The 10488-nt window shown below is 36.5% G+C and overlaps 1 protein-coding gene across 2 annotated transcripts in view; it reads left to right on the top strand.

The window, feature by feature from the left end:
• Nucleotides 1-1910: 1910 nt before the first annotated feature.
• Nucleotides 1911-10488, top strand: part of LOC115226799 (zinc finger protein 271-like) — a 17159-nt gene continuing 8581 nt past the window's right edge. The window contains exons 1-2 of one of the 2 annotated variants that reach the window (XM_036515243.1): nucleotides 1911-2712; nucleotides 3889-4079. In XM_036515243.1, the coding sequence (XP_036371136.1) occupies nucleotides 2307-2712; nucleotides 3889-4079 (597 nt within the window). In that variant the 5' untranslated portion in view covers nucleotides 1911-2306. The remainder of the gene's footprint in view (nucleotides 2713-3888; nucleotides 4080-10488) is intronic. The other variant, XM_029797819.2, reaches the window with a different exon arrangement.

Raw genomic sequence — 10488 nt, 5'->3', positions numbered from 1 at the left:
CTGACACTTTTGGATTTGTGCGTAATTTGGCTGCTATTTCTAGCTATGGCGGCAACCTCCTACACGCTCCATCGTTTCTTTTTTAAATTTGTTGTGTGTTTTAGTTGGAGAAATATTCTTAAAATACACTCCGACCACAGAAATGTTGGCAAAAAATTATTTACTTTATTCGAAAAATATTATTTAATTTTCTTTGATATGTAGGATCGACTACTTACGACTAGCAAGCGCGAGTGCGCGCACTGGGACCACTGTTCGCTAGTAGTACCCGTAAATATTATGCAGCGATACCTATAAAATAACAATTCCAAATACGCAGGAAGAAATGAGACATTACTCATTTTGCCCCGCTTACTAATCTTGTCTTCTCTATATGAAGAAACGGACATTCAATAGATTATAAAGCATTGGTTTCTCAACATTTCGGCATTCTTTCGATATAACTCGACAAAAATCAAACCATTTCACTTCGGGTATTTTCCGTGGAAGTAAATGACAGTTCAATTCTGTTTTCTGCTTGGAAATTTGCAGATTTATATATACACACATGAAACGGGTAAGAACGAATATGCAAGGCTTATTTTTGGCGTAACTTCGGTATAGGTACCGGATACATTTCAAGAAAGTGCTTTTTCTTATATATATGGGGTTTAGGGTGGGAGAAAAGGGCTTCTGTTATCTTCAGAAATGTAAACAAAGCCACGTGTGTACTTATACCGAAGGATCGCCATTGGCGTAACTTCGGTATAAGTACCGGATACATTTCGAGAAAGTGTTTTTTTTTTTCATATATGGTGTATTAGGGTTAGGGTTAAAAAATTAGGTTATGGGTTAGCGTTAAAATGTCGTAGGATCGACTATTTACGACTAGCTAGCGCGAGTGCGCGCACCGGGACCATTGTTCGCTAGTAGTACCGTATTTACGACTGAAAATTGGTCGCCAGGGTCGTTGAACTTGCAGTTCGAATCATTGACTTATCGCAGATCCTTTTATTTTCAAGAAATTTTCCCTCAACTTTCAACCCGACTGTAATTCAGGAAGGTCAATAAGATATCTGGATGATGTTTCGTCTTTAACAATCAATATTCTTTTCTCTGTTGCATTCTCCGTCTGAGATTACTTGACTTAGTCAAGAAGCGATGGATAATCTTTTATTCTGGGTAATTTTTATTTAGTTGATCTTCATTAATTCACATCATTTGCATTTTTTTCTCTGAAACTAAGCGCTCAATGTATTTATGTGTGTTTGTGCATATATATATATATATGGTCGGTCAAAGTGATCAAGTGAAGTGATATATATGTATATGATATATATATATGTATATTTATATATATGATATATATATATATATATATATATATATATATATATATATATGAGACCTCCTTTCAGTTTCCATCTACCAGCACGTTAACAAAAAAAGGTTAAAACTCACACATACGTGTAGGCGTAAAACTAACATGCGTATCTACACATATACACACACACACAAGCGCCGACACAAGTATTGGACACAATATTAGCGTTAATGGCAGCAAAGAAGCAAGTTTGAACTTTTAAATAAGTGCAAAAATAAAATATATATATATATATATATACACACACATATATATGTGTGTGTGCGTGTATCATTTTTTGTTGGCCCATCAACATTTAACCACTAGTATTGGTGTGTTTATATCCCCGTAACCTAGTGGTTTAGCAAAAGAGACTGATAGAATAGGTATAAGGCTCAAAAAATTTGATTGACTAAAGCCCTTTAAAGTGATGCTCCAACATGGTAAATTTTAATATGTAGAACTTACCTCTATGGAAATGTTGAATCTGTATTTTTTTAAGTAGCCTCTATATCTTACACTGTTGTTTCTTTATTGTTTCAGAATATCAGATGACATTGGCATAACTGAAGATACATTCTCATTATTTATCATCTTTTAAAGACCAAAATGAAAATATTGTACAGAACAGATATATAAGATTGTTTCTATAAATCTGTGGTGGAATTCCTCTGATATATTTACTCTGAAATGTGTTATTAGCAAACCTTCTGGACATCACTGGCTGGAGTGTCTACAAGATGTGTCTCTTTGCAAATTAAACTTGGATAAATTTACTAACGAGTTTTGGGACAAAGGTAACACTGGACAGAAATACAGCAGTCGAAATATATGTAAACAAAAGACTATAGAAGCAAGAAGAAAATATATATATATATATATATATTGTGAATTTTGAAGAATAACAGGGAAAACTAAAGGATTTGACTTCTCCAGAAGATAAAGGGGAGATAAAAATTGTCACATGACTGATGTCTATAAAAAGGCATTCTTTCAAAGGAGCAGCTTGAATAAGCAAAAACGTGTTCATACAGGGAAGATGCCATATTCCTGTAATATCTGCAGTAAATCATTTTCTGGCTGCAGTGCTTTAGCTGACCATAAACGTATTCATACAGGAGAGAAACCATATCAGTGTGACGTCTGTAACAAATCTTTCACGGTAAATTGTAACCTAATTAATCACAAACGTATTCATACAGGAGAGAAGCCTTATCAGTGCAACATCTGTAGCAAATCTTTCTCTCTAGGAAGTACCCTAACGAAGCACAAACGTATTCATACAGGTGAGACACCATATTCCTGTAATATCTGTGGCAAATCGCTCTCAAGCAAAAGCAGTTTAACTTCTCACAAACGTATTCATACAGGTGAGAAGCCATATCGCTGCAATATCTGTAACAAATCTTTCTCTCTAAGAAGCACCCTAACTAATCACAAACGTATTCATACAGGAGAGACACCATATTCTTGTGATATCTGTGGTAAATCATTCTCCCGAAATGACAACTTAGCTAAGCACAAATATGTCCATACAGGAGAGAAGCCACATCCCTGTGATGTATGTAACAAATCTTTCTCTCTAAGAAGCACCCTAACTAATCACAAGCGTATTCATACAGGAGAGACACCATATTCTTGTGATATCTGTGGTAAATCATTCTTCCGAAATGACACCTTAGCTAAACATAAATATATCCATACAGGAGAGAAGCCATTTCACTGTGATGTCTGTAACAAATCTTTCTCTCTAAGAAGTACCCTAACTAATCACAAACGTTTCCATACAGGAGAGAAGCCATTTCGCTGTGATGTCTGTGATAAATCTTTCTCTCTTAGTAGTACCCTAACTAATCACAAACGTATTCATACAAGAGAGGCACCGTATCCTTGTGATATCTGTGGTAAATCATTCTTTCAACGTGGCAACTTAGCTACTCATAAACGCTTCCATACAGGAGAGAAGCCATATCACTGTGATATCTGTGGTAAATCATTCACCGTGAGTTGTAACTTAGTTGAACACAAATATATCCATACAGGAGAGAAGCCATTTCACTGTGATACCTGTGGTAAACTGTTCTCTACAAGTAGTTCCTTGACTGTACACAAACGTATTCATACTGGGGAGAAGCCCTATCACTGTGAGATCTGTAGTAAATCATTCTCTAATCGAAGTGCTTTAAATTCACACATACGTGTTCATACAGGGGAGAAGCCATTTCGGTGTGACATTTGTGGTAAAACATTCTCTCGAAGTAATGACTTAACTGAACACAAACGTATTCATACAGGAGAGAAGCCTTATCACTGTGATGTCTGTGGTAAATCATTCTCTAACCGAAGTGATTTAAATTCTCACAAACGTATTCATACAGGAGAAAAACCATATCATTGTGACATCTGTAGTAAATCATTCTCTGACCGAAGTGCTTTCAATTCACACAAACGTACACATACAGGAGAGAAACCATATTCTTGTAATATCTGTGGTAAATCATTCCCTCGCAACTGTGCTTTGACCGATCATAAACGTATTCATACAGGAGAGAAGCCACATCACTGTGACATCTGTAACAAATCTTTCTCTGCTCGCAGTAACCTAACTACTCATAAACGTCTTCATACAGGAGAAAAGCCATATCCCTGTGATATCTGTGGTCTATCATTTTCTGTAAGTAGTGCTTTAATTAGTCACAAGCGTATTCATACAGGAGAGAAGCCATATCCCTGTGATGTCTGTGGCAAATCATTCACTCATCGTAGTGGCATAACTTCTCACAAGCGTATTCATACGTGAGAAAAGCCTTTTCTCTGTAAATGGTGACTAGACCCTTTATATTGAAGGTTTTTCTTTCGAATGTGATGTTTATTTATTGGCATTATTTTCAGTTTGTCATACATTCACAGCTGTCAAAGTTTGCTGTTGTGATTTTACCCGTTACTTACTTGTTTGTCATTTGACTGCGGCCATGCTCGGGCACCTTCTTTAGTCAAACAAATCGACCGCAGGACGTATTCTTTGTAAGCCTTGTATTTATTCTATCGATCCCTTTTGCTGAACCACTAAGTTACGGCGATGGAAATACACCAGCATCGGTTGTGAAATGATGTTGGGGGGACAAACACACAATCATTTGCTTATATTTAAAATAAATTGTATTAAATAAATATTTTCAATGACACTTAAAAATGACCGCTATGGTCTTTGTAAAAAGTAAGGAATGTTGATACTTCTAGTGTTAACCATTTACCATTTAAAAACCAGCCATACCCGGACCAAATATTCTACCTATTTTATTTTCAAACTAGTCAAACACACACATATATATATACGAAGGGCTTCTTTTCAGTTTCCGTCTACCAAATCCACTCACAAGGCTTTGGTCAGCCCGACGCTATAGTAGAAGACAATTGCCCAAGGTGCCACGCAGTGGGACTGAACCCAGAACCATGTGGTTGGTAAACAAGATGCTTACCACACAGCCACTCCTGCGCCTATGTGTGTATTTTCAGAATGACATTGTAGGGTAGGTGTGAGAGGTCAACTCTGACTAGTTTGAACATAAAATAGGTAGAATATTCTGGCTGGATATGACCATTTTAAATTCTAAAGTGTTAACACTACAAATACCAACATTTCGTTCTTCTTACAAGGACCATAGCAGTTATTTTTGGCTGTCATTGAAAATCTTTATTTAAAATAATAATAATAATAATAATAATGAAATTATTGCATACAGTGCTCAGGCGCACCACAACTTGTCAAAAGTGCGTATAAAGTATATGCAGTAATGTACAAATGTCTGGGAAGTGAACAGTGTATGAGTCAGATACATGCTTGTGTGTGTATGGAGCGGAGAAAATCAGGTGTAGTGTTGGCGAATCTCAGAAAGCATGGAAGTTTTGAAGGATGCAGTGCTCCGAATTTTAAGTATAAACAAATGCATTGAATAAAGGATTTGAAAATACATTCTTTTATCATTTATTTGCATGCAAAAATTATATATCTATACACATAATAAAATGACGCTCATGATTGCACATTCAATACAGTTAAGGAAATTGAAAAGTTATAAGCAGAATTCGTGATAAATGACCGCTCGGTACTTCTGGTGTTCACTAAATGTGTATCTATTCATATAGATGTATGACTATCAATGTGACAATTCATAAGAACAATAAGCATTTTGAGCTCCTCCTAAATTGGTGATAGTGTTCTGGCCTTTCTCCATGGCATTAACCAAGCTACTCATCAGGGAATTGATGTAATTGTGGAAGTTCCTTCTATGACAAAAAAGTAAATAAATAAGGGACACTTTCTACAACTGTATTCACACAGGAATGGAGAAAGAACTGTGTGTGGTAACAACTTCCCACCTCTATAGTTTGTAAGATAACTTACCTGTGGGATATGCTTTTTAAAAACATGAGCTCCTCCTAAAATGGTAGTGTTGTGGGCTTTCTCCATAAAAATATATATCTATGCACATATACTTGATATGATGCTCATGATTGCACATTCAATAGAGTTGTAGAAATTAAAAAGTAATAAGCAGAATTGGTGATAAATGACCGCTCGGTACTTTTGGTGTTCACTAAATGTGTATCTATTCATATAGATGTGTGACTATCAATGTGACAATTCATAAGAACAATAAGCATTTTGAGCTCCTCATTTTGGAATTGAAACAAAGGACAAGATGTGTTGAATATTGAACCTGTTGAAGTGTAAGTGAAGAAAAAGGTTCAAAAGATTACAGGACATTGAAGTGGCATGGGATGATGAGGTTACTCTTCCAGGCATAGTCATTATAGACCACATACCTGTCTTTGTGTGTGTATATATGTATACTCTTTACTCTCTCTTTTACTTGTTTTGAGTCATTTGACTGTGGCCATGCTGGAGCACTGCTTTTAGTCGAGCAAATCGACCCCAGGACTTATTCTTTGTAAGCCTAAAACTTATTCTATCGGCCTCTTTTTGCCGAACCGCTATATAACGGGGACGTAAATATACCAGCATCAGTTGTCAAAGTGATGTTTGGGGGACAAACACAGACACACAAACACACATATACATACATATATATATATATATATTTATATACGACAGGCTTCTTTCAGTTTCCGTCTACCAAATCCACTCACAAGGCTTTGGTTGGCCCGAGGCTATACTAGAAGACACTTGCCTAAGGTGCCATGCAGTGGGAGTGAACCCGGAACCGTGTGGTTGGTAAGCAAGCTACTTACCACACAGCCACTCCTGCGCCTATGTGTATAAGTAAATATATTACATGTTATGTATATAGGTATTTCCTATATTATATTATCATTATTTAATGTCTGCTTTACAGTCTGGTATGGGTTGGACGGCTTGATTGAAAACTGGTAAGCTGGTGGGAATGTACCAGGTTCCAATCTGAATTTGGCATGGTTTCAATGGCTGGGTGCCCTTCCTAACGCCAACGACTCTGACAATGTAGTAGGTGTTTTTTACATTCCACTAGCTCAGGTGCCAATGACATGACACTAGAATCGGTCATGACACTGAATCAGGTTCAGTCCCACTGCGTGGCACCTGGGGCAAGTGTCTTCTACTATAGCGTTGGGCCGACCAAAGCCTTGTGAGTGGATTTGGTAGATGGAAACTGAAAAGAAGCCCTTCGTATATATATATGTGTGTGTTTGACTAGTTTGAACATAAAATAGGTAGAATATTTGGTCAGGGTATGGCTGGTTTTTAAATGCTAAATGGTTAACACTAGAAGTAGTAACATTCCTTACTTTTTACAAAGACCATAGCGGTCAATTTTAAGTTCTCGTCTGGCTTCACATATCTACACAAGCAGGCTATTATTGCCAAAGGCCTTGGTCGTCTGTCACTACCTCCATAAGGCCCAATGCCCTTAACGGTGCTTTTATTCTGCCACTGTCACGGGTGTCAGCCAGGCAGGATTGCTATCGCCTACAGCTGCGATTCCATTTTGCTCAACAGGTCTTCACAAGCACAGCATATCACCCAATGATTGAACGGTGCTTTCAACAGGCCAGTTACATGACACAAGGCATCGGCCACAACCACAATCTCACTTGGCTTCATATCACTGCTCCATGAGTTCATGTATATATATATATGTATATATATATATATGCACCAGCTTCACATAGAAGCCACAGCCCATCCAAAGTGCCTTGGATTGCAGGACGGCCTGCAGTGCTTACCTTGGATCATAGGGCGACCTGCTGTGCTTGTGGAGACCTATTGAGTCAAGTACGTCAACATCAAAAAATCAAATGGAAATCATAGTTGTGATACCTGTGCCAGTGGCACGTAAAAAGCACCCATTACACTCACAGTGGTTGGCATTAGGAAGGGCATCCAGCTGTAGAAACACTGCCGGATCAGATTGGAGCCTGGTGCAGCTTCCTGGCTTCCCAGACTCCCGTTGAATCGTCCAACCCATGCTAGCACGGAAAACGGACGTTAAACGATGATGATGATGATTATATACATATATTGAAGGAAAGAGAATGGAGAAAAATTGGATGCATGAATAATTTATTCGTATGTTATAAAATGATGAAAATTTCTCTTAAAAACATAAAATAGAAATAAATTGATTATAAGTTGTAAAGCTCAAAAAAATTATAGAACCTACATATATGTTTCAGTACTGGTTGATAAAAAATTCTAAGCATTTGGTTAAATACTAAGAAAGGTATCATATTCTAAGTATATGGGTAAGAACTTAGGTTATCATTTTTCCTTTGAAGTATGCATACACAATATTAATTAGTTTAAGAAGTGAAATGCTGTGTATAGAAAGGGTATCTAGGTGGTGGGTTATAGATATTCATGAATATACTACACTCATGGAGTGGTTGGCATTAGGAAGGGCATCCAGCTGTAGAAACACTGCCAAATCAGACTAGAGCCTGGTGCAGCCCCCATGGCTTACCAGACCCCGGTCGAATCGTCCAACCCATGGAAAACGGACGTTAAATGACGATGATGATGATGATACCACATGGTAGAAATTAAATAAAGAAAATATACATAAAAAATAAATTTGGACATACATATTGAAATTAATGTGTTTACATGTTGGGATACGTAAATCCATATATAGTTACTCAGAAGTATTTGTTTGAATATACCTATATATATATATACTCTTTTTTTACTTGTTTCAGTCATTTGACTGTGGCCATGCTGGAGCACCACCTTTAGTCAAGCAAATCGACCCCAGGACTTATTCTGTCGTTCTCTTTTGCCGAACCGCTCGGTTTATGGGGAAGAAAACACACCAGCATCAGTTGTCAAGCGATGTTGGAGGGACAAACACAGACATACAAACATATACACACACACATACATACATATACATATATACGACGGGCTTCTTTCATTTTCCATCTACCAAATCCACTCACAAGGCTTTGGTCGGCCCGAGGCTATAGTAGAAGACACTTGCCCAAGGTGCCACGCAGTGAGACTGAACCCAGAACCCTGTGGTTTGTAAGCAAGCTACTTACCACACAGCCACTCGTATGCTATATATACATATATATATATAGTCATAAATACATGTACATACACATAAACAGATATATATATATATATACATATGATATACACTCAGACATACAGTCTTGGGTGTATTATCACAACTTATAAATCATATATAGACTCTATGCTAAAATTATGTTTTTAATAAATAAATTCTATCAGAAAGGGTAGGTTATGTTTAGACTTGTTCAGTTAATATGTTGGAAGCTGAAGAAAAATTTGATTTTATACTGGATATTATCAACTGTGTAGAGAACGAATATGACAAAAAAAATTGCGTAAAGGAACCTTGGTGGTGAGTGGGGAAAGGACTTTCGGAAAATTCACAAGATCCAATTTTTCCGTCGTAACTTTCAGGAAAATGGATATATATTTATTATTTTTTTTACAGAATCCCAAGTTTTTGGTTATGGAGGATCCGATTCTGAAAAAAAAAGATTGTTTATCAAAATTTCAATCCCCCTCTCCACCCTTGTTTTTTTTCCGGAAATTTTTTTTATTTTTGCGAATTACGTAGAAAAATACAAAGATTACTATTCTGAAAAAAAAATTGTCTGTAAAATTGGCTGTGGTAAATAGCTTGCTTACCAACCACATGGTTCTGAGTTCCGTCCCACTGCGTGGCACATTGGGCCGACAATTGCGTTTGGTAGACGGAAACTGAAACAAACTCATATATATATATATGTGTGTGTGTGTGTGTATATATATATATATATATGTATATATATGTGTGTGTGTGTGTATATATATATCTCTTATTATAAAAGGCAGATTTTATCTGCCTCCCTTTGTATCTTATAGAAATCTACAATATAGGATTTCTTCAATTACAATTTACCTAGCATTTTTAAGAGTAGAATGCATTGGGTCGTGACAGGTCCACTTTTTAAAATTTCAAACCCAATTAAGCAAAATTTAGAGAAAACTCACATTGTGGTGTATGAGTCAAATGCTTCTCTTAGTGTGGGTTACAGCACACGCAAACGCACACACACAGTGTGCAACGAATAAAGTGAAACTAATTCACTTTCTGTAGTGAGTGACTATTTCACTCTACGTTCCCACTTCCACTTTACACACATAGACACGCAAATATATAAATAAAATTGTAAGCTAACGTGTGTGTGTGTGTGCGTGTGCGTGAGTGTGTGACAGGAAAGTTTTTTACGACGAATATAAGACCTATATCCAAGTAGCAGAAAGATCGCCCAAAAGTGTATATAGATATTTAAATGTATTTATATATTCATCCATACACACATGTATGTATAATGTGCGTGTATATATTTCCATAGAGGTAACCATTCACTCCATACAGTTTTTTAGGACGAAAATAAGATCTAAAGTTATCTCTAAGAAAAAGAAAGATCGCCCAAAAGTGTATATAGATATTTAAATGTATTTATATATTCATCTATACACAGATGTATGTATAATGTGTGTGTATATATTTCCATAGAGGTAACCTTTCACTCCATACAAAGTTTTTTAGGACGAATATAAGATCTAAAGTTATCTCTAAGAAAAAGAAAGATCGCCCAAAAGTGTATATAGATATTTAAATGTATTT

This window comes from Octopus sinensis, linkage group LG30 (assembly GCF_006345805.1).
Source record: "Octopus sinensis linkage group LG30, ASM634580v1, whole genome shotgun sequence".
Classification (NCBI taxonomy): domain Eukaryota; kingdom Metazoa; phylum Mollusca; class Cephalopoda; order Octopoda; family Octopodidae; genus Octopus; species Octopus sinensis.
The sequence above is the reverse complement of the archived record's forward strand: the minus strand, read 5'-3'. Positions and strand labels throughout refer to the sequence as shown.